The 25,606-nt window shown below is 35.3% G+C and overlaps 1 protein-coding gene across 3 annotated transcripts in view; it reads right to left on the bottom strand.

The window, feature by feature from the left end:
- LOC100733491 (T-cell surface glycoprotein CD1b3-like) overlaps positions 1–24,703 on the bottom strand; it is a 351,357-nt gene extending 326,654 nt beyond the window's left edge. The window contains exons 1-6 of one of the 3 annotated variants that reach the window (XM_063253472.1): positions 24,515–24,702; positions 23,957–24,223; positions 23,177–23,455; positions 22,700–22,978; positions 22,421–22,511; positions 20,272–20,896 (exon numbers count right to left, since the gene is read on the bottom strand). In XM_063253472.1, the coding sequence (XP_063109542.1) occupies positions 20,875–20,896; positions 22,421–22,511; positions 22,700–22,978; positions 23,177–23,455; positions 23,957–24,223; positions 24,515–24,575 (999 nt within the window). In that variant the 5' untranslated portion in view covers positions 24,576–24,702 and the 3' untranslated portion in view covers positions 20,272–20,874. Of the gene's footprint in view, positions 1–20,271; positions 20,897–22,420; positions 22,512–22,699; positions 22,979–23,176; positions 23,456–23,956; positions 24,224–24,514 lie in introns of those variants that run through there. The other 2 variants (XM_003466646.4, XM_063253473.1) reach the window with 2 other exon arrangements.
- Between the last annotated feature and the right edge of the window lie 903 nt (positions 24,704–25,606).

Genomic DNA, 25,606 nt, shown 5'->3' with positions numbered 1-25,606 from the left:
TACAAAAGGCTTTGATGCCGAGAAATTCAGGAAAAGTGATAGTACTATTGAAAGAAAGTCTTGATCTCCATAAGCTAGTAAACAATAATGTTAAAGAATGTTAAAATATGACTCATGAGAGAGGGTGCTGGATTAGCTTTAATTTATTGAGGCTAAAGCCTGATTTGCAAATATCAACTGATATCTCCTGTGAATAACTTGAAGAAATATAACTGGGCCTCAAACAAACCTCATCCTTTGAACCAAGCTGTAGATCACATACTGCATGCTTTGTTCATTTGCAGGTGACATACTTGGAAGCCCAGATATTTGTTTCAGTTTGTGGTGCTCCACAAAGTGACACCATACACATTCCAGGTTGCTCCTTTTGTAAGGCAGGGGAATCAGATATTCTCCAAGGCCATGGATTTGTGATGGGTGTGGCTCATCTGGGCTTTGGTCCAGCATATTATGATACCAATCATTGTACTGTTTCTTCCCTCAACCACTGAATGGCATTCAAAAAAATTTACCAACAACAATGATTACCTCATTCATCTCTTTTACAAAACTTAACTTTTGACATTTTGAATATTTTTATCATCACAGTACAACACAGTGAGATCCAATATGTCTTTTATATCTGATGAAAATGGAAACTATTATCCTTAACTTAGAGAAAAACTAGCTTCCAAGTATGTCACCTGTGCAAGGACCTCCACTCAACCTAGGAAACTCCCTGCAATAGGGATAGATATTCTCAACTTAAGAAACAGAGACCTTGCATTCACCTTTGCTAAGAGAACATAGGAAAAATCAATATTTCCTATTGTTACCTGAACTACAGTAATGAGGCAGCACTACTGTCCTATAGTGATTTAAAGATATAGTTTGTTTGCCCAGCATCCTCAGAAAAATATTTCAGATAAAATAACTTAGTCAACATTCTCACCACTGTAATGATCACATAGAACTCTTCTGGAAAGATTATGTACCAACATTTACAGCTTTACCAAAGCCTATTGAGCTGATGTTCTTTGTAAAAGGATCACATATCTGACTCTTGAGCTGCCCACAACAGCCTGCATTACTCCTGGGAAGCTGAAAATGTACTCCGTCCTCTCCAACCCATAGGGAACATTTGGCACTTCATTTTGAGATTGGTAAAGGCCCTGTCTGGTGACACCAAGTGGCTGGAGCCACCTGGTAAGGTCTGCAGAAGGACCTCCACTCAACTGGAGAAACTCCTTGCATTAGAGATAGATATACTCAACCCAAGAAAAAACTGAGACCTTGCATTCAGCTTTGCTAAGGGAACATAGGAAAATGACAAAATGAAATAGCAAAGTGAAGTCTCAAAACTCCAGCCCATCCTCATCAAGCCTTGGAGACATAGACATAGAAGAAAATTTAAGCCATACAAGTGAAACGCATGAGATGATGGCAATAGAAATAAAGAAACAACTCTGGGAAGCTACAAAAAATCAGACCAGAAATAATCTCCCAGGTAACAGAAGAAATGATAAATGTAATGAAAGAAATGTTGACTACATCTAAAGAAGACATAGATAAAACAATTACAGGAAAAGTGTAAGAAGATAGAAAACTTGAACAAATAATATAAGAAACAAACAGAATGCATGAAACAGACTCAAGGAGATACAGGAAACCAAAATTTCCATGGGAAGCTGTCAAAACTGCCTCAATGAAATTGAAGATAAACTTTCAGACCTTAAAGACAAGATTGTAGCTATGGAACAGGAAAGGAAAGATCTTTTTAAAATAACAAGAAATCAGGTAATAACAATTCAACAGCTGCAAGATGATTCCAGGAAAAACATAAGATTGATTGTGACAACACAAATGGTATCAAGAAGCTATTTTACAGAAGTAATAGCTGAAAATTTTCCGAACATGAGAATGAAACTGACATGCAGATCAACGAAGCATATAGAACTCCAAATAATCATAATTAAAATACAAATACACAAAGACATATAATAAATAACATCCCAGAAATCCAACATAAGAACCGAATATTAAAAGCTGTTAGAAAGAAGACACAGATTACCTATAAAGGAAAGCCTACAAGAATCACAGAAGACTTCTCAACACAAAAAATGAAGTAAAGAAGGGCATGGAGCGAAGTATTTCAGATCCTAAAGGAAAATGGCTTCCAACCCAGACTGATACAACCTGCAAAACTTTCCTTCAAAATGGAAGAAGAAATGAAATGCTTCCACAACAAAGAACAACTGAAAAACTTTATGACCACCAAACCAACCCTGGAAAGAATACTGAAAGACATTATAGATAGATATAGGAAAAGACAACTAAGCAAGGAAAACAATTAGACAGATGGGAAAGGTAAAGAATCAACAGCAGAAAGATAACGTCAAAAACAAACCAATATATTTCAGTTATAACCATTAATGTAAGTGGCATCAATTCACCAATACAAACACACAGACTGGCAGAATGAATCAAGAAACAACATCCAACCATGTGCTGTATACAAGAAACCCATCTAACCCAAAAAGGAAACTCATAGACTGAAAGACAAAGGATGGAAAGCAATACCTCATGCAACAGGCACCCCAAAAACAAAACAGTGGTAGCCATTCTATTTGCAGACAGTGTGAGCTTCAAAGCAAGAATAATTAAAAGAGATAAAGAAGATCACTACTTACTAGTTAAGGGAAAGCTTCAAGAATAAGAGATAAAAATCTTAAATATATGCACCAAATTTGGAAACAGCTAGCTGTACAAAGCAAATATTAACAGATAAGTACTAACCCAAAAACAATGGAAGACTTTAACATCCCACTGACACAAAAAGACAGATCAACTCAACAGAAAATCAGCAGAGAAATAACAGAACTGAATCACACCTGTGAACAAATGGACTTGGTGGATGTATATAGAGTTTTACACCCAATAATATCAGAATATATATTCCCTTCAGCAACACATGAGAAATTCTCTGAAATAAATCATATACTAGCCCACAGGACATGCTTAAGTAAATGAAAAAAATTGAAATTGTCCCATGCATGTTATCAGATCATAGCACCAAGAAACAAGAAATTAAAGACAAAAGAAACTGCAAAACCACACAAACACATGGAAATTGAATATTACACTCCTGAGCAATCAGGGACTCACAGAGGAAATTTAAGAAGATTTAAAAAATATCTACAAGCACATGAAAATATAAACACAATTTACCAGAACCTCTGGTAGGCAATGAAAGCAGTATTCAGAGGAAAACTTATTGCAGTGAATTCCCACATCAGGAAAACAAAATGAATACAAATAAACAACCTGATGATATACCTCAAATATCTAGGAAAAGGAAAGCAAGTAAAGCCCAAAGCCAAAAGAAGAGAGGAAATTATTAGGTTCAAACCAGAAACCAAGGCAATAGAGACTAAGAAAACAATACAAAAAATCAATTAATAAGAGTTTGTTCTTGGAATGAATAAATAAAATTGATAAGCACCTAGCCAACTTATTTTGAAATAACTCAAATTCATGCAAGAAGGAATGAAAAAGGTGAAATCACTACAGATTCTGGAAATACAGAAAATCATCCATACTTAATTCAGAAAACTTTACAATCACAGGCTTGATAACACAGAAGAAATGAAAACATTCCTAGAAACATATGAATTGCCAAAGCTGGAACAAGAAGATGTAAAACTGTTGAATAAACCACCTTCAAATAATGAAATCGAATATGTAATTAAAACCTTACTGACAAACAAAAGCCCAGATCCAGATGGATTAAATGAAGAATTCTACAAGAAATTCAAAGACTTAATGCCAACATTCTTCAAAATCTTCAATGAAATTGAGAGGGAAGCAATTCTCCTGGCCTCATTTCGGAAGGAAATATTACTATGATACAAAAACCAGAGAAAGACCCAACCAAAAAAGAGAACTAGAGGCCAATCTCCCTAATGGATACAGATGCAAAAATTCTCAATAAAATTTTGGCAAACAATGCAGAAAATCATCAAGAAGATTATACAGCATGACCAAGTGGAATTCATTCCAGAAAAGCAGGGATGGTTTAATATACACAAATGAATAAATATACTCCACTATAGCAATAGAACCAAAAATAAGAATCACAAGATAATTACAATACATGCAATAAAAATTTGGATAAGTTTCAACAGTCATTCATGGTAAGAAGCTCACAGAAAATTGGAATATATGATCTTTATCTCAATATGATAAAAGTGATCTATGACAAACCAACAGTCACCATCTTATTAAATGGCCAAAAACTGAAAACCTTTACTCTAAATTCAGGGAAAAGATAAGGATACCCATTATCACCACTCCTGTTCAATATAGTGCTTCAAGTACTACCCAGAGCTATTAGAAAAGAGAAAGAAATAAAAGGAGTAAGGATAGGAATCAGAGAAGTTAAATTATCATTATTAATGCATGACATGATATTCTACATAGAAGACCCCCAAAACTGCATTGAAAGACTCCTAGGTAAAATGAGTAAATTCAATTATATACCTGGATACAAATTCAATCCTCCAAAATCAATAGCATTCCTATACAAAAACAACAAACTCACTGAGAAGGACATAAAAGAAGCCACACCTTTCACAACAGCATTCAAAACATGAAGTACTTAGGAATCAATTTAACAAAAGAAGTAAAAGACCTATTCAGGGAAAATTAGAATTCCTCAAAACAGAAAGTACTTCCCAGAATCAATAACTGGGATCTCATTTCATTTTTTGCATATCGAAAGAAATCTCCAAGACAGTAAAAAGGAAACCCATAAATTTTGAAAAAATCATAATCATCTGTTCCTCAGACAAAGGACTTCTGTCTAAAACATATTAAGAATTTAAAAAATTAAACCCTTGAAATTCAAAGACCCAACTAAAAAATAGGCTTCTGCGAAGAATACACAGTTCTCAGATTTAAAAAATACAAATAGCAAACAATGCATTTAAAAAATGTTTGACATCACTGGTCATTAAAGAAATGCAAATTAAAACACAGTTGAAATTCCATCTTACTCCAGAAAGAATATCCAGGATAAAGAAAACTACCAACAACAAATGCTGGAGAGGCTGTGAGAAAAAAGGAGCTTTTCTGCACTCTTTGTGGGAGTATAGACTGGTGCAGCCCGATGGAGGTCAGTCTAGAGGTTCATCAAAAAACTGGGAATGGAAGTCCCATTTTACCCAGCTATTACACTTTGGGGCATATTGCCAGAAGAATTGAAAACATCGTGTCACAATGATATATTTGCACCCATGTTTATAGCAGTACAATTTGTAACAGCCAGATCTTGGAAACAAGCTAAATGCCCATCAACTGAGGAATGGATCAAAAAGATGTCTTATTTTTATACAATAGAGTACTATTCAGCTATAAAGAATGATCACACTGAGATATTTGTAAGTGGACGAAATTTGATACCATACTCATAAGTGGAATAAATCAAACTCATATGAGTAAATACTGTACTGTCTCCCTAGTGTAAAAAATGGTTTGAGTACATAACATACAAAATCCTCAATAAACACAGTGCAAGAGTCAGAATCTACTCAAAAGAGAAAAGATATATCTCAGAGAGAAGCAGGAAAAAGAGAAAAGAAGGGAAAAGAAAAAATATCTAAATTTGTATAAACACACTTAGGATAACTAAGATGATTGTACTACAAGTTCTATAAGTTCATAGAACAAAGCAGTTAATATTCATAGGATTGGAACAATTTTGCATGTTTGCGTCAGGTTACCTGAGAAGCTCTAGAGAATCACTATGTAAATTATCAACATTAGTTCTGTTCCTACCACCATGTTTTGAAAGCCTATATCATCATGGTTTGGGCACTTTGCTGTGGTTATTTATTTGTCTTTTTTGTTTATTTTCCAGTAATTTGTTTTGTTTTGTTTTTGTTCCAATGCAGAAAGGATAGGTATATAAGTAGAGGTTTATACATTCCTAGAACTGGCTCTAAACAGTTTATGAGAACCAATTATATTATGTGTGATGAAATGAAGTTACTTTGAAGAAAAACAGACATTGCTATCCATTGCTGATTCTGTATTATCCCGCTATGAAATCCAGTAATATTTCTATTTTTTGTTCAGAATGATTTTAGTATTTTGTCTTGTTTAATTTGAACATATATGAACATGGACAGCTATTTTGTTTTACAAGAGACATTATATGGCAGCCATTGTTAATTTTATATTGTCTGGTGTTGAAGGCCTGTAATGCTTTCATCACGATGTTCTGATCTGTCTTATACTGCTTTTTTTTTATTAACTCATTGTGTGTGAAGATGTAGACAACTATTTAGAAGAAAATAAGAGACATTATGGTAGCCAGTATACATTTCTTTTGTCTTGCTTTGAAATCTGTTTCACGTACATTGTTTTGCTACTGATCTGCTTGGTTCTGTTTTGTTATGATTAGTTTTATAATTTTTAAAATAAAAAAAGGCCAAATATCATCAGAAGTTTTCTGAGACAATCTGTGCCAAATTTGTAGAAATGGAAAATACATAGTTAGAAACACCCCATATCCATTTCTTTCAGGAAGTACATACTATGTTTCACTCAAATCTACCTACTTCTTAACTACAGTACTTCATCAGAAGTAGAGTTAGAATATATTGTTATTTTTTCAGGGACCCAGAAAATTCTGAAAATTCACTGAAAAAACCAGTCACTCTTCCCTAAGAGATTCCCTGGGGATTATCAAAGCAGAGCAGAACAAAAACCTAAGGCAGACATTCAGGGGTAACTAGGCTTGCCACTCTTAGTACACAGGACTCAAACAGCTATGGGATCTTTTCCCTACTTCCTAAGTGAAGGTATGTTTTAGCATGCACAAAAAGACAATAAATAACCTGAAGGAAAGACAGACTAGATGGCAATCATTTTTCTATTTTTTATCAAGATCAATGATGCAACCACATCATTCAGTTCATCAGCACTTTGAAAACCCATTACTACTTGAAAATCTATGCCTGGTTAGATAGACACTGCTATCACTTAAAGCTCTTCTGGCAAGTCACAGTTTGATGTGAATTGTTCATTATCAAAAATATATATTTCAACTGTCCACTATACCAGATTATGTAATCCAGGAAAATGGATACAGGATACAATTTTGATCAACACAGAGGAAATTTAGGATGTCTCCCAGCTTAAAAGGTTATATGGTATTATAATTAAATTCAATATTCAGAGTAAGCAAGGAATACTGGAAAACAGTAAGACTGAAATGTTATGTATTACTTCAACTCATAAGCATAAGGCACTCTATGGCTGTGAAATATGAGCTGAGAAGAAATAATACAATTTAGGGACAGAACAAATCTACTGTAACTTTGCAACAATAATGGGACATGGAAACATAGAAATTAGTCCAACTCAAATTCAGAGCTCAAATATCTCTGTGAATAAAAAACTACAGTTATGGGGAAATCCATTAACATGAGAAACATCTATAATTTCACTAAACCCCTTAGGCAAGAAGTTAGAAAAACCCTAGTTAAGCCAGTTCATGTTTACAGAGTTAGCTCCTTGCAGACTTAGTCCTCATGATGGAAACTTGACTTTTGTAATTTTTTCTTCCAAACATGTTAAAATACTACTTTTCTCTGTAGACTATTGCCCCCTCCCTCCAAGTAAACAGGATGAATGTGTCATGTTACAGAGCATGATAGGCTCATGGACAGTGGAAGAGTGACTTCCACAGGTGAGAGCTCAACCTGCTTAACTGATCAAAGAGTCTTGTTCGTAACATGTAAACATTTCACACAGAATTAACTCACACTCAGAAATCTACACAATGTGTTCACTTAGTCCATTCAAGGAAAAGGGTTGGTTGAATATCTGTATGATGAACACAGCACCCTAAGAGCTTCTGCTCTCCAAAAATCAGATGAACTAAAATAAAATAATTAGACCTTAGTCAACAAAGCAATTAGATTATAAACGGCATGAAAATTCAGATGGAACTTACATTGTAAATAGTCAATTAATAGTAAACTTTACAAAGAAAATTCACAGCTTAACTAATATATCTAATCTTTTTTTTTTACCTTTATTGCCTTATATGTGCCCTAAAATTGCTAAAATATGAACCTACATCCACAAAGTCACACCCACAAAGTCACATTTGGACATACATTATCTATGGAAATTAGAAATGCCAGTCTAGCCATGTCCTCACTTTGACAGGAGACATCATACAGTTCAGATTGATACAACTTATTTATTTTAAAGTTTATCTGAAAAGAATATTGGAAGTGGTATATGCTATTCTGCATAGCAAAAATATTCCAAGTTTTGTATTAAAATTGATGGAAGATGTATAGAAATATCGTTTAGCAGTGTGTTAGAGTTTAAGGACAAAGAAAGAGCCAACACATGAGAAAAGATAATTTCCAATTAAGAAAGAGTGTACACGCAATAGTGAAAAATTGTTCTCCTCTTTGCAAATGAGGGTCATAAATATGAAAAAGAAATTATTTCAAATATGAAAATAAAATTTATTTTAAATATGAAAATGAGGTTTGCTAGAGATTTGACCAGATATGGATAACAGTAAGATAGCAGAAAACTTTAATGACCAAAATAAAGGCAGTAGCAGTGCAAAATAAGAAAAATGGAGTTGAGGAAGATAATACAAACATAATTACAAACAGACAAAGAATTATGACTGGTAGTAGATAACATTCTACAATTGAGTGAAAAGACACAAATTTAAAATGAATACAATGTAGATGCACAGATCACCAGGTTCGGTTGAGATTCAGTCTCCACTGCAGGCATTAAAATGTTTCTTTGGCATATATGTTTGTTCAAGGGACTGTTCTAAATTAGAAGTTCCCATACATTGGTGCTCCAGAAAGTATATAATTCTATAATCAAATATCCTGCAGCAAAAGGTTGAAGCCTCATTAGCACAAAGAATTGGAGCACATCCTCTGACCTGTCCTTGTGTAACCACTAAACTAGCTTGACACAGGGAATAAACTGTAGGAAATCAAGTTTGAAAAAAGAAAAAAACAAAAATAAAATTCATCATCACTGATCATTAGAGAAATGCAAATGAAAACAATGCTGAGACTCCATCTCATATCAGAAAGAATGGCCAAGATCAAGAAATCCACCAATAACAAGTGCTGGAAAGGCTGTGGGAAAAAGGTAATCTTCTCCACTGTAGGTAGAAGTGTAGGCTGGTGCAATCATTGTTAAAATCAGTCTGTAGGTTCCATTTGATTCAGCAATCCCACTTCTTGGTATTTTCCCAGAAGAGTTAAAAACACCATACCACAGGGGTATATGTTTACCCTTATTTATAGCAGCGCAATTAGTAATAGCTAAATCTTGTAAACAAGTCAAAGGACCATCAACTGAGTGCTGGATAAAAGGTACATGGTATTTTTATGCAATGGAGTACTGTTTATAAAGAAGGATTGCATTGAAGCTTTTATAAGTAAATGGATGAGAGTGGAGACCATAACCATAAATGAAATAAGTTAGACTCACAAGTATAAATACCACATTGTCTCCCTAGTATAAGATAAAGAGCAAATTATGCCCAAAATCTACAATAGATATTGTGAAAGAGTAAGAAACCCAAAGGAAAAAATACCTAGGATACGAGAAATGAAAAAATAGGAAAAATATAAATTTGTTCATACATACATAAAATAGCTAAGATTATTATGCTAAAAATTCTATTTGTTCTTTGAAAAGAGCAGTAAAGACTCATCTGATTGGGTCAATTTGCATGTCTATATCTGGTAATCTAAGCAATTCTTTTGAAGACAACAATATGCAATATTGCAACAATTGTTAAATTGCTATCATCTTGTTTTGAAAGCATTTTTTGTTGTTGTCATAGTTGTTTGTATATTTTGTTTTTTCTTTTCTTTGTTTTTCTTTTTAAAATAAAAAAAAATTAAAATAAAAACAAGCATAAGCAAGATTTTTTAACTTAAAAGAAACAATAGCAGCTATAAAATGTAACTAAATTATCTCTACAGCATTAGTGCACAAGACACACTAAACCCAGGGCACACAGATCAAAAGCAGTGACTATGAGATATCAGCATCTATAACAATCATTTCTCAACAGTAACATAAAAGTTGTGAAAATAAAGATGGATGTGTGACTATATGCAGAAGGAAGAAAAGAAATCAGTACAAACTGCCTTTAGTTATGCACAGGTATTAGTCTTAGCAGAAAAACTTCAAAGTGCCTATCAAATATATTCAGGAAACAAAGCTTGCATTTAAGAAGTAAGGAAAACTATGATTATTGTGATGTTTTTACAGAGAACTACAAAATAGATATCAAATTTTCCTGAACAAAGAAATGGTGTTTAAGGGAATAGAAATGCTGAATGCCTTGATTTGATCATTATATATTATTTTCTTGAATCAAATTCTCATACTGTATTCTATAAATATGTACAGCTATTCTTCAATGAAAACAAAGAAATAATATTATCAGAGAGTTAAAAATTCTAAAAAAGGTATTTTTGCTGTTAAATGGTCTAATAAGTTTCTGTCAGAATATAAAAAATATACTAAAATGCATTATATGTCTTCATATTAATGACAAATCTGCCAAAAATAAAATTAGCAAAGTGAATTCATTCATGTACATCTTAAATAATACATAAGAAACTTAATGAAAGAAGTTCAAATCACAAGAAACTAAATATGAAAATAAGAAACAATTCCTATATCATTATTAGCTTAAAATAAAAAAAGTAATCTAGACTGTGTACTCATTTTAGTTATATTCTTTACTCAGAATTATTTCTTTTTTATTTTCAGTAAATAACATTCAATAAGAAATTCGATAATGTAGCATTCTTATGGTTTTTCCGTATGTTGATCTTTATTTGTCTACTGAATTATTTGAAGTTAAATTTATACTGTCAGTTGTAACATAAACAAGTCATATCATCTTTTAATAATTATGCTTTTCCACATTTATGCCCATCTTTTTTATGTATTCACTGGCAATAACACTCTTGTCTGATCCTAATTTTAAGGTTAAAGCTTCTAACTTTGTTGCAATTAAGCATATTTGTTTTATATATATGGTTATGATTATAGTAAACTGTAGTAAGAATTTCTATTTTATTCCAGAGAATTAAGGTGATTATTTCATCACTGTACAATATTTTCATTGAGGACTTTATGAGCCATGTGGGAAAATAAACAAATAATTTATTTTCTCCTCTAATCTCATCACATCAACAAATACATTGCATTTTACTAATGTTCAATTATTTTGTTTCTTTGTCTGTTGAGACAGGGTCTCTCTATGTAGGGCAGGCCTTGAACTTGCTTTTGTAGTTTAGGATGGCCTGGAACTCACCATGTTGGAGTTACAGATGCATACTACCACATACAACTGTACAATTATTCTTACACTTCATGTTAAAACCCTAGATATTACGTCTGAATTTTAGTCACTTGAATTCACAAGTGAAATTGGATAGTTCTTGGGTATTAGTTCATTCATATACTTTGTTTTTATTTGTGTGCTTTGTTTGTTGTGTGTTATTGTCCAGTATTCTGTCTGATAGCCACATTTCTCTACGAGGCAATTCCAGGTTCAAATGTAGCTTAACAGTTTTTTATCTTTGCTGTATCTATAACTCTCCATCACATAGGAATCTGGGTGTGCATAATGAGAAGATGCACCCTGAGTTTCAGTGATGCCACAAAGAACAGGTAACCTGGATGAAATATAAGAGAGATGGAGGAGAGGGCTGCTGTCACGCTCTGCTGCTATTGCTATTTTGCTACTTCACTGTATTGCTGACTTCTACCTGCCAAAAACTATTTGTCTTCTATTCTGCCCTTCTGCCTTGCTACTCTGCCTTGGTGTCAGCTGCCTGTGGACTGAAACCTTTACAAATTGTGGGCAAAAATAAGCTTTTCCTTGATTAACTTTGAGTGTTAGGTATTTTGTCTCAGCAATGAGCCAATTAAGACAGGCATTGTGTTGTAAATTAACAGTTCCTCTTAACCTCTGGAGAAAATTAGAAATGCAATGTAAATTGTTGCAGGGAAGTAACTGTTGTAATTTATCACAAGATGGCCTTTCAAAGTCCCATGCACTTATAGGTGGGGCTACTGGGAGGTCATTAGATTGTGAGGGTGCTATATTTATTTCCTTTTTTATAATTGATTATCAAAGGTCAGAAGATGACAAGAGGAACTATAACATAAGATGAAAAAATGTGAGTGAAGAACCAAGGGTAAACACAAATGAAATATAAAGGATATTTACAGAAATAATTAAAAGAAAACTTCTGAAGCATAGCAAAAGGAAATGATACACAGATAAGTGAGTCATCCAAAACTCTAGCCAGCTATAACCAAAATAGATCTACACCCAAACATAGAATAGTCAAGATCACAGAAATTCAACACAAAAACCAAATATTAAAATCTATCAGAGAAAAGAAACAGATTCCCTATAAAGGAAAACCCACCATAATCATAACAGACTTCTTGACACAAACCATCAAATCAAGAAGAGCTTTGAGTGAAGTATTCCAAGTCCTGAAAGAAAATAACCTCCAACCCAGATTGATGCACCCCACAAAACCAACTGTCAAACTTAATAGAAAAACAAGATGCTTCCATGACAAAGGGGCACTGGGGGAATTTATGACCCACCAAACCAACCCCACAAAAAATACTGAAGGACATTCTAGAGAGAAAAAAGACAATGGTTTCAGGAACAGCAGCAAAGGGAGCTAACCAAACAGGGCAGACAATGGAAAGAAGAGGAAAAGTAGGCAACCAGTGGCAAAAAAATACCATGGCAGAGATGAGGCAGAGAAGGATAGCCATAATCACTAATATAGATGGCCTCAATTCACTAATAAAAAGAAACACAGGCAGACTGGATCAGGAGATAGGGTCCATCAATATGTTTTATATAAGTAAAAAGGGTGGTTTATAGGCTGAAAGTGAGAAATGAGAAAACAATGCTTGTTCATCAGCTGCAGATAGGTTAGAAAGCCATGACACATTTATACAATGGAAAACTACACAGTTATAAGGAAATAAAACCTTGAGGCTCTTCTAGACAAATGGCTACAGCTTGCAATCATGTTCAGGGGTAAAAAATATTCAGAATCACATTGGTGAATAGCGAGTTGCTTCCCTAATATAAAAACTAAGACATTGCAGGCAGATAGAGCTAAAAAAGATCTGCCTTTGCCTGCTGGGTTCCATCAACAGAAGGCCCTTTTCTCTGCATTCCCAGCATAGGCAGAGACAGAAGAAGATTTGCCTCTGTCTGCTGGGACCCATTACCAGAAGGCCCTTTCCTCTGTGCACGCAGTGCAGGAACAGAGAGCCAATAGATCTGAATATCCACCCCTGCCTGCCAGGTACTGCCACCAGAATGCTCTTTCATTTGCACACCCAGCACAGGAAGAGAGAGCCAGAAGAAGCTCTACCCGTGCCAGTGGAAGATCCTTTCCTCTGCATGACCAGCACAAGCAGAGAGACCCAGAAGAAGATCTGAAAATCTGTCCCTGTCTGCCGGGCATCACCACCAGAAGTCCCTTTCCTCTGCAAAACCAGCATGGGCAGAGAGAGCCAGAAAATGATCCAAAGTTCTGCCTCTGCCTGCTGGGTGCCACAGCCAGAAAGGCATTTCCTATGCATGCCAAGTGTGGGTACAGAGAGCCAAAAGATCTGAAGGTGCCTTCCAAGCACCACCACAGGAAGGCCATTTCCTCTGAGCACCCAGCATGGGCAGAGAGAGGCAGAAGAAGATCCAGGAACTGCCACCGGAAGGCCCTTTCCAGCACACACCCAGCCCATGCTGAGGGAGGCAGATAGATTCACATTTGCCTGATGTGAACTGCTATCAAGAGGCCACATCCTACAGGAGGCCAGCATTGGTAGAGAAAACCAGCAGATCTGCCTTCACAATTAGGGAGCTGCCACTGAAAGGCTGCTTCCTGCAGGTAGCCAGTAGGAGTGGGGACACACAGCCAGGTAAGCCCTGTGCATCTGTAGGCAACTATTGAAGGCCCTTGATTCCTTCAGGCATCCATCACCCACTAGCAGAACTAGACAAACACATTCCTGTGTATCTGCCACCATCATGGGAGTCACAGTCTGAGAAAAGCAGCCCCACCTCCATGAATACCTGATCATCAGTGAAGCCCCAGTGTAGCTACATAGGTCTGGTGAGGCCTGTTCCCTGGCACCTTCCTGAAAATCTGGAATTAGAGGAACCCAGGTGGCTGTCCCATGGCCCTACACTGCCTAGAGGCAGCCAATATGGGATGTTTCTGTGCCCCCACAACTAGCTTCTTGGAAGAAATCCACGAGAATGTCAAGATGAAGGAACAAAGGCAAACTCAGACCTCTAGCCCACACAGAATGTCTGAGAGATACAGTCACAGATGAAAATAGAACTCACATACCTGAAATTTCTTTGAGAATAGCAACCAAAGTAAGGAAACAAATTCATGAGATTGTAAAAGCAGTCAAATCAGGAATCATGTCTCAGGTAAAGAAGAAATCACAAACACACTGAAAGAATAGGTCACAGATTTAAAGAAGAAGACATATACAAAAAAGAAGAACATAGGGAAATTATGGAAACTTGAATGAATGTAGAAAGGAATTGCAATGCATGAAATGCATTCAAAGAGACATGCAAGAAATTTAAAATTCAATCAAAAGCTGGCAAACTCACTTGAAAGAGAATGAAGACACTTTCAAATCTTAAAGCTAGGATCCAACCCAAATTCATCTACCCTGAAAAACTATCTTTCAAAATTGGTGGAAAAATAAGATACTTCCATGATAAAGATCAACTGAAGGAATTCATCACTACCAAACCAACACTACAGAGACTGCTATAGAGAGAGATGAAGACGACCATGCTCAATGGCAAATAAATACATGAAAAAATGCTCATCATAATTGGTCATTAGAGAAATGCAAATTAAAACCATACTGAGATACCATCTCACTCCTGAAAGAATTTCCAGGATCAAGAAAACCAACAACAAATGCTGGAGAGGCTGTGGGGAAAAAGGAACTCTCCTGCACTGCTGGTGGAAGTGTAGACTGGTACAGCCTTTATGGAGGTCTGTCTGGAGATTTCTCAAAAAGATGGGATTGGAAATCCCGTTTATTCTAGCTATTCCACTTCTAGGCATATTCCCAGAAGAACTGAAAGCATCATACCACAGTGATATATGTGCACCTATGTTTATAGCAGCACAATTTGTAATCGCCAGATCTTGGAAACAACCCAAGTGTCCATCAACTGAGGAATGGATAAAAAAGTTGTGGTATTTCTATACAATGGAGTATTATTCAGCTATAAAGAAGGATCACATTGAGATATTTATCAATAAATGGGCGCAGCTTGAGACCATACTCATAAGTGAAATAAATCAATCTCGCATGTGTGAATACCGAATAGTTTCCCTAATGTAAGTAATGATTCAAATATATAAAAATATGTGGTAATCATGATTCCCCATTAGGTGGCCTTGAAGCCTTATAAAGTTTTCACTCATTAATTAGAAAGGCTTTATTCTGGGCTTCTTGATATGGAAATATTTGAAGCTAGAGTATATGAAGTTTTATCCAAATATTTCAAGGAAAAAGACAGACACTATGGTAACTACTATTAAGTCGGGTTATATGGTGGTGAAGTACTAGGTTGCTGAAACAGTCATGCTTTGAACTCTATTGTTATATTGTTATGTCCTGTTTTATCTCAATCTCTCCCTTATTCTTTTAAAAAAATTATTTAGTCATTTCTTATGTTTGTCTTAATTAAGGGAAAAAATTTAAAAAATTAGGATATATAAATAGTAACTCTTTTTGATTTCCTATTAACTTGTTTTGAAGTACTGTAATACTCCCACGATCTTGTTTTGACTGATTAGACTCTGTTCCATTCTGTATGATAGTATCAAGTTTGAGGATATAGGCAACTACTTTGAAGGCAATAAGATTCACTAAGATGCCCATTCTGGTTTGACTATTGTCTTCTTTGGAAGTCCTGTAATGTTTACAATGCCTAAGTTTTATTGGTCTTGTTCTCTTCTGTTTTGTCCAACTTTATAATATCTAATGAGATAGACAATTCTTTTTAAGGAAACAAGAGACAACGTTGATAACCATTGTTGATAACCTTGTACTCTGTTCTACACCATGTGCTATGTCTATCCTTGGTTTTGACTGACAGCTTTGTTTTGCCATATTTGACTGTATTCTCTCCCCCCCAAAAAAGTAATAAGCACTAAGGAGTAATAAAATCCAAAATGTGTAAATTTTGTTGTAAAAAAGAGAGGGAAAAAAAAAGAAAAAGAGCTCTAACGGATATAACAGCAAATGTGTTTAGGGGTGTTAAATGGCTGACTATATCAATGTTTTTGGATCATTGAACACAGCTGTTTGCAGTCTCCCTGTTTGAATGTCCACCTTGTATTCTTTGATACTGTGATTTGAGCAACTATTTTCAAGATGATAATATGTAATCTATTAACAGGTGATTTCTTACTGTTATGTTTTTTTTTTTGTAGTTCTGTATTATGTGTACCCTTACACCGCTTTGTTTTGTTTTGTGTTTTTCTCTTTTTCCTCTTAAATAAATTTAAAAAAAAGACGACCATGCTCCAGGAACAGCAGCAGAGGAGAACTACCAAATATGACAGGCAACTGAATGAAGGGGGAAAATGAATGGCCTACAACAGGAGGATAGCGGGACAGAGACAAACCAATGTATGCTGATTGTAACCATTAATGTAGACAGCCTCAGGTCAGCAATAAAAAGAAACCCAGGGAGAGTGGATCAAGAAACAAGATCCATCGATGTACTGTACATGACAAACACATTCAACTGGGAAGGAAATTCATAAACTGAAAATCAAAGCACAGAAAACAATTGTTTCATGTTACTGGAGACCAAAAAAAAAAAAAAAAAAAAAAAAAGCAAGAGTAACTTGCCAATCAACTGCAGAATAGATAAGAAAAATATGGTATCTTCATGCAGTGGAAAACTACACAACTATAAAGTAGATAATCTGAAGGCTCCTGTAGGTAAAAGGACAAAACTAAAGATCATATCCATGGCTAAAACAGTTCAAAGTCATATGCTTGAAGCCAACATAAGATACAGAAGGTGTTAATGGGATCCAAAAATAAAATAGTTAATGTAGGAGCAAAGGGAGGGAACATCTGGAAAGGAAAGGTGAAAACTAATGTCAATTTCTTACTGTCTTATCTTGAACTCTTGCATTCTTTACACAGTTTTGTTAGATTTGGGTTTGTTCTGTCTTGTTTTGTTAGATTTTATGCTGTCAGATGGTAGGGGCAGCTATTTTGAATGTAATGGGGTATATTATGGTAATTATGGCTTCTTATTTTGCTTTGAAGTCTTATAATGCTTTCATTGGTTTGATTGATTTTATTCTGCTTTGTTTGATCATATTATGTGTGATGGTATGGATAGCTATTTTAAAGAGAACAAGACATTATGGTAGCCACTGCTGATTTACTATCATGTTGTTTTCAAGTCCTACCATGCTTTTGTTCTTCGGTATTTATTGATTTTATTATGTGTGATAGTATAGACAAATTTTCTGAGGAAAATGAAATATTACAGTAGACATTGTTGATTTCCTGTTATTTGGTTTTGAAGTCCTATAATGCTTTCATTTTTTGAATTATTTTATACTCTTTTGTTATGTCTCATATTATTCATGTAAAGATATGATCAACTATTTCAAAGAAAACAGACATTATGGTAGCTACTGATGTCCAGTTGTCTTGTTGTGAAGTGCTGTGTTGCTTGCATTGTCCTGTTCTGTTTTGCTTTGTACTGCTCTCTTTTGTTTTATCATCTTTAAAATTAAAAACTAAAAGAGTTAGTGGGTTCCAAAATGTACAATGCATCCCAGGAAAGTGCAAGCGGAGGAATTGTATAAAAAGGGAAGGTAGTAGCCATTGTTCATCAATTATTGTAATTTGAAACACATACTGCTTTCATTGTTCTGTTTGGTTTGATTTTATTTCATTTCTGTTTGTCTACTTGGATTAAATTTGATGGCATGGACAGCTATTCCAAAGATAGCAGGATATATTATGGTAACCATTTTTGATTTCCTATTAACTTGATTTGAAGCCCTGGATTGCTATCACTATTTTATTTTGACTGATTGTGTTCTATTCTGTTTAGTTTGATAGTATCAAGTCTGACGGTATAGGCAACTACTTTGAGGACAATAAGATACACTATGATACCCATTCTGGTTGGACTATTATCTTCATTTGAAGTGCTACAATATCTCCAATGTTTTGTTTTTATTTGTTTTTTTTTTTCTGTACTGTTTTGTTCAATTTTATACTGCCAGACAATATGGGCAATTATTTTGAAGATAACAGGAGGCATTATGGTAGCCATCATTGATCTCCTTATATTTTTTTAGGTTATGTACTATGCCGAGCCTTCTGTTTTGATTGACTCTATCTTGTTTTGTCTCATTTGATGTTATTCTCTTCTAAATAAAGAAACACAAACACATCATTAATTCTATGAAATAAAATTCACTAAATAACTAAAATATAAAGTTTATTAAATTGAGTAGAAATTCATATATCTCATAAGTAAGCTATTACATGAGACATATTCATAAGTAACCTATTACATGGGAAAAGGTACACTGTGAATACCCTTACCCCAAGGACCCTGGGAAAGCTACTATGATTTCCAGCAGTCAATTTAAAAGAAAGGAAACATCATTATAGATAAAAGAGGATATGTAGCATGAGGAAGCTGTAATATCTCTAAACATTTCTGTATGGGATAGAATATATCAAGTCAGAAAGTAAAACACGTCACAAAAAAATGAGACAGCTACAGTGCTCAGTTTTCACAGTTTTTAATATACCTCTATGAATACAAAGAAATCACTAAGTATAAGATTTAAACAGCATGACTTCATGATATATTTAAAACTCAGAATTTAGCTGGGGATTTAGCTCAGTGGCATAAGTACCTGCCTTGCAAGCAGGCAGTCGTGAGTTCGATCCCTGGTACCGATAAAAAAAGAAAAAAGAAAAAAAGAAAACTCAGAATTTTTCAAAGAGAAACATACTCTTTTTAAGTGAATGTGAAACATTCATTTAAAACCTAATGTTTTCCCATAAAGCAATATAAATAAACTTCAAAAGCCTGAACACAATGAAATATTTTCTCAGAAACACTGCAATCACGATTTTAAAAAATCAGTGATTAAAAGATAACCAGAAAATTTCTCATGTATGGAAGTTCTGAAATGCAAATTCTAGATACGTAACATGCTAAAAAGTAGAAATTAGAAAATACATGAACAAAGATAATGCAGCAGACCAAAACTTTAGATATGCACTAAAAGCATGTTTAAAGAACCTTTAAATCTTAAAACCCCCAACAGGAAAATAACAGCTAAAAATAAGTTACTGAGGAATCTACATTAACAAATCAGAAATATTAGTCAGCATGGTGCCCCTCATCTCTTATCCCAGCAATAGGGAGGCTGATGCAAGTACACAGCTTTGAATTTGAGACCAGCCTGAGCTGCAAAGCAAATTCAAGGCCAGCCTGGAGTAGCAAGATGTTGTCTCAAAATAACAAAAAGAAAGAAGACAAAGAAGGTGAAAAGAGAAAGTGGTGAAAGAAATATAAAAGCAATGTCTAAGGAACAGAGAGAAAATAATAATATAATATGACAGGCCCAACATGGTCAAAAGTTAGTTCTTTGAAAACTTTAGGAATTGATAAAACTCTTGTCACAGTGAGACAAAGAATAAGAGTAGGCTGGTAGTGTAGTGCAGTCATAGGGTCCTTGCCTCACATGAACAGCCTAGAATTGATCACCAGTACCAAGGAAAGAAAAGGAAGAATAAAAAAGATGAGGGCTAGGGATTTAGATCAGTGGCATAAGGGCCTGTCTGGTGAGCATGAGGTCATGAGTTTGATCCCTGGTACCAAAAAAAAAAAAAAAAAAAAAAGATCAAGAGATGGAAAACAAATTTTCAATACCAGTTTAAATAATTACACACTAAAAGTCTCACAGACATTGACAAGATCATAAAACATGAACCAGCTATTAGCAATAAACTGGGTAATTTGGATAACTTGAACAATGTACAAAAACTACAAATTACTATACTGACAAAAAATGCATATCCAAATGGATTATATGAATAGAGGTACACTTAATATTTTAAATGGTCTATAAAAGTTAAAACTTTATTTAAAAATTCTTCTGACAAATCATTGCAACAACAAAAGTGTACATTTCTGCCTACTCCAGGGACAAAATGGAGGGAACATTTTTCAACATATTTTATTAGGCAAAACTTCCTTAACATCAATACCTGACAAGATCATGGCAAAAAATAAAAGAACACAAAAGCATAGCCCTAAACAAAATATTCACAAACTGAGTCCACCTACATGCATTCTCAACAAGATAAATAAGATATGGTACTGTAATTTCAGTTTCCTACTTGAAAATAAATAAAAATGACACACAAAATCAACAAAATAAAAAAGATAAAACACCTTGTCATTTTAAGGACTGCAGGGAATACATCTGATAAATTATGACATTCGGGTGGAACTACTGTTGATACCATTTCAAAATAAGATCTTCATTTTGTATTGATATATATTGTGGTTTATCTTATAATCTACAGGAACACTGTTAATTAAAAGTAGTAGTTATTTTCTAAAAATATAACAAGATTGATTGCCGTGTTAACAACTAACTTTCTGGGCTTCTCAATGTCAAATCCAATCACTAAACATGACATCACGAGGTCTCACAAGATGCCTTCATATGGCCTGTAAGAACACAAGCAAAACAGTTTTTAGTAAAAGCTATCGGCACATGCACAGCATTATTCACAATGCACAGAGTAGCTTGAGTGTTCACAAATGGATGAGGGGATGCACAGTATATGCAGGCAATGGAACATTATTTGACTTAAAGAAGGAAGGAATTTTGATTTTAAAGAGAAAAAAACAATAAAAGCAGTGATACAGAATTTCATAACAATGTAATAGGAAATTAACAATGGTTAATATACTGTGATTTGTTATCTTCAAAATACTTGCTCAGATTACCAGATAGATATAAGCATGAAAAGCTGATCAAACAATACAACAAACTGCTCTCCAGTGAAGTAAAAGAAATTAACAATATGACTATCTTAACAGTTGTGAGTGTGTTTGTGAGAGTGTGTCTATTTTTTTTTCTTTTCCCTTCCTTCTTTTCTCTTTTTGCCTATCCCAGCTGTTCTTCCTTTTGGAGCAATTTCTTTCCATTTCATAATATTTATTGTAGACTTAGTATCTAATTTACACTTCCAGTTTCCTATATTATGGAGATAAAATAATGTTTACACATGTGTCTCATTTATTCACTTAAGAGTATGGCCTCAAGTTATACCCATTTACCTATAAAACCCTCAAGTTTATCCTTCTTTGTAGCTGAGCAGTACCCTGATTATATAATATCACTACCTTGTCTATTCCTTGGTTAATAGACCTTTGGGTTGTCTCCAAGATTTAGCTATTAAAAATTTTGCGTATATATTTCTCTGGTAGGGTGATTTTCATTCTTCTGGAAAAGTACCCAGAAGGGAAATAACTGGGTTGAATAAAATCTCTAATCATAGTTTTTAAGGACTCTCTACATTGATTTCTACAGTGGTTGTACCACTGTGTACTCCTACCAGAACTGAAAAAGGTTTCCATTTGCCTCAAAGCCCCACCAGTTGTTATTAGTTGATTTCTTGATGATAATCATTGTTTTGGGGGCTAGCTGAAACCTCAGTGTTCTTTAATTTGCATTTCTCAAATGAACAACAATGTTAAACAATGTTGAGCAACAATTTTTATTTACCACTTGTATTTCTAAGAAAGGAAATTTTGATGCAAGCAGAAGCATAAGTAAACTTTAAAGATATTCTGCAAAGTGAAATAGTTCAGCCAAAACAAAACAATATCAAGGATTTCACTTGACACATATAACACAGTCAAATTTACAGGGGTAAAAGTGAAACAGTTACTGCCATGGCCTGGATAAGCCAAAAATGAGGAGCTGTTCAATCTGAAGATAGTTTCAATTTTGAAAGATCAAAGGATATCTAGTGATGAATAAAGATAATAATTGCAAACTACATGAGTATATTTAACAGAATAAAAATGGCAAATACAGTAACTTTTAGGTTATATGTAGTGCACCACATTTTCTAAATTAGAGTTAAAATAAAGAAAACATGTAGGGTAATTTGCTATAAACTGTTGAAAAGTGGGAAGGTTAAGAGGGTGGATGGTAAAAATACAGAAATAATAAAAACTCACAAGCGTCTAAAACACCATAATGCAAAACACAGGAAAAAGATTAAACAGGAAACTATTGCCAAAATGATCCAGCCAATGGGATTGGAGTGTCCTGACAATTGGAAGAGAGAACAGAAAATATTACTTTAAATCCTACATTATTCCAGGTCTTGCTCTGTCTAGTTAAATAGTAAATTTTCTCTAACACCTTCCTTCCATTTCCTCTGTTTTCTCCTCTCTATCTCCATTCCTTCACCATTCTGGCTCCCCATTTCCATTCTAGCCCCATTTCTTTCTCACCCCAATAGAGGACAATGTCCTGTCCTCCTAGACTGCTGTGCTTCACTCGGCAAGACAGACCAGTGGCTTCCGCAGTCACCACATCCAGGGTCACTCGGAGATACCATGTGTCATCAGCATTGGGCAGGATGTCCCCTCTCTGAGTTTCAGACAGCTCCTGCTCACCCCGCATCCACATCACCCACACAGGCTTTGGGTAGAATCCAGAGACATGACACACCAGCTGCAGATGGCCACGCTCATGAGTGGAATCACTGGACAACCATGCATTGGGTTTTACTATGTCAAGAAAAAGCAGGAAAGTATCAGATTAGTACTCTAACACAAATCTTGTTTATCCAAACACCTTCAGTCTGGATAGTGAGCCTTTCATTCTTTGGGAATGAAATAAGTTACTGAGAACCCCACTCAACTTACACACCTTTCTACACTTGAACTTGAAGAAAGTGACAGAAAATGTGACACAACAGGACTAACCTTGCCTCTGTAGATCTGCCTTTCCTGCTTCAAGGACACCCAGGAGATATTGAGGACAGGTTTCATAAAGCAGCTTCTCCACAGTGTAGAAGATATCGTGATATGGAGCAAGTAGTTTGCAGACCTTCTGTGCCCTGCTGCCACCTTCTGGGGCAGGAACACAAGTAGAATTCTTGAAACTCACAAAGTCCAGTCCTCCAAAGGCTCCTTGCAAAAAGCTTACAATGGCACCTCCAGAATGCAGCTCACAGCCTGCAATGCCCTGGATCTCAAAAGGGTCTGTGTACAAGGAAAACAGAAGAACAAGATGTGGAAAGGATCTAGAATTTTGATGTGAGTGAAGATAAAATTAGTAATGTGTGGTTCGTAACACTAAATAATTACGGGAGTTACAGTTATAGAAAGAAAAGTATGCATAGGGTCATTCAAGTCAGGATGGAGAAACTATAGAAAAATATACAGTGGTTAAATGACATATGAGAGGTGCAGGATAAGGAACGTGTGAGCGAGACACAAGTACAGCTTTCCAAAGGGAAAAGGAGGGTCCCATTGATTGGAAAGTAAAGGGTGAATTTATAGCAGACAAACAGACCTCAAGGTAGAATTCTTCATCAATCAGAAATGAGTGCAGAGGCAGCAAACCAGAGAGACTGCTCTAGACAGCCATGTGCAAACACTTCAGCAAAGATGAGAGGAGGTGAGAAGGATCAAAAAGATAGTAAGTAATCTTAATCATGACAAATCATTAAGAAAGTCCCCAGGCATAAGGTCTGGACTCACATTCCATCTGCAAGGCATTCACGTGGGCTTTTGTTTCTCGAATGAATGCAACGATATAGACCCGAAATAGCTCCACCACTTCAGACATTTCTTCATTGCTGAAGTTGCCTTTAGACCAGGGCTTCAGGAATATGGCAGTGCCTGAATCACTGTCCATGTCATGAATCTGTAAATCTCCCAACCAGCCTGAGAGCTGATATTTCACCCAAGAACTGTTGGCAAAAGATGTGATTTGAGTGATATGGAAAGAGATTGGTTCTTGGAAGGCTGTGGAGAAAAGAAAGATAAATTGGTGAAGAGGAAGAGAAGCAAAGGGGAAAGAGAAAGCATGTTATTAAAATGATACAAGAAACAAACACTGAAGTCTGTAGACCCCAGAAGGCCTGAATGATTTAAAAGCCTCAGAGCCTCAGGCTCCAGCCCCAACAACCAGAATGGTGGAAGAGACCTGGAGACAGGAAAGGTCAGAGTGTTACCCCCAAGTACACCTGTGTTAATGTAGCCTGTCTTTTCTAGACACCCCACACTACTGCAGGGGGCACCCAGAGTTCCCCTTACCATCCTGAGTGTCACCAACTGGGAAGAGAACTGCAAAAAATACCAGTTCCAGCAGCAGCATTTCACTGAAGAAAGAAATTCTAATTCCACAGCTTGCTTTTAATCTCTGAGTTCAGCAACTCTTTCTTTGTACCTCTAGTCACTTCCTCTCTTGCAACTGACAGATCTCTTCCCCATACAAATTCTGTACCAGAGAAGAAATGTGAAGCTTCACCCCTGGGACTTCTATTTCACCCTTCATGTGTCCTCTGGCCTAACTTTCATATTTCCCTTTACTTCTGTGACTTCTTTCCAATGACCTCAGAAATGCTGCAGTGTGATTCTAAAAGATCACTTCACCCACAGCCTTCAACCTTTATTTATATCATTAAAATAAATATGTAATAGTTCGCAGTTGCTCAACTTTCCTCCTACATGAATTCTTTTTATTTATTTACCCAACTCAACCTTGATGTCTCTCCCTCCTCTGCCTTGTGGCGCTATCACTATAACTTTCCAATATCCACCCTCCACTTTCTTATTTTATTTTCCTTATCTGGTTTCTGAAACCTCACATTTAATGATGCCTCTGGTGTGTGTGTGTGTGTGTGTGTGTGTGTGTGTGTGTGTGTGTGTGTGTGTGATCATACTCATTTACATGAAGGCAAAGCACTTAAAACAGTTGTGGACTCTGGAAACACAGACTTTGATCAAGAATCAAATATGATAAATGCCATGGCACAATTTATAACAAAAACAAAATTATTTAGCCTTATTTATACCAATTTTTGAAGGAAAATTGGCATTTGTTAGTAAAACATAGCTTTATGATGGCTCCTGATTTTTGGAACTTTGAGTGACAAATGCTCAGGAGAACTATGCCAGCTGCAGCTGATACATACTGTCCTGTAAGTAGCAGCGTCTTCCTGTAAGTAGCAGAGCTCTTGCTTTGCAATAACTCATGAGCTCTGCCTACATTTATGCCTTTCCTAGCACCACATAAATCATTACTGGGGAAAGAAGAAGTCAGCTGTAGTTTTACCAACTGTTGTTGGGTGTTTGCTCTAAGATATCATCTCGTCTTCTTTTTATATGCCATGGATATATATATTT

This window comes from Cavia porcellus, unplaced genomic scaffold (genome assembly GCF_034190915.1).
Source record: "Cavia porcellus strain 051 isolate PalLab524CR breed Dunkin Hartley unplaced genomic scaffold, mCavPor4.1 scaffold_7, whole genome shotgun sequence".
Taxonomy (NCBI): Eukaryota; Metazoa; Chordata; class Mammalia; order Rodentia; family Caviidae; genus Cavia; species Cavia porcellus.
This window is presented reverse-complemented; position numbering and strand designations above follow the sequence as displayed.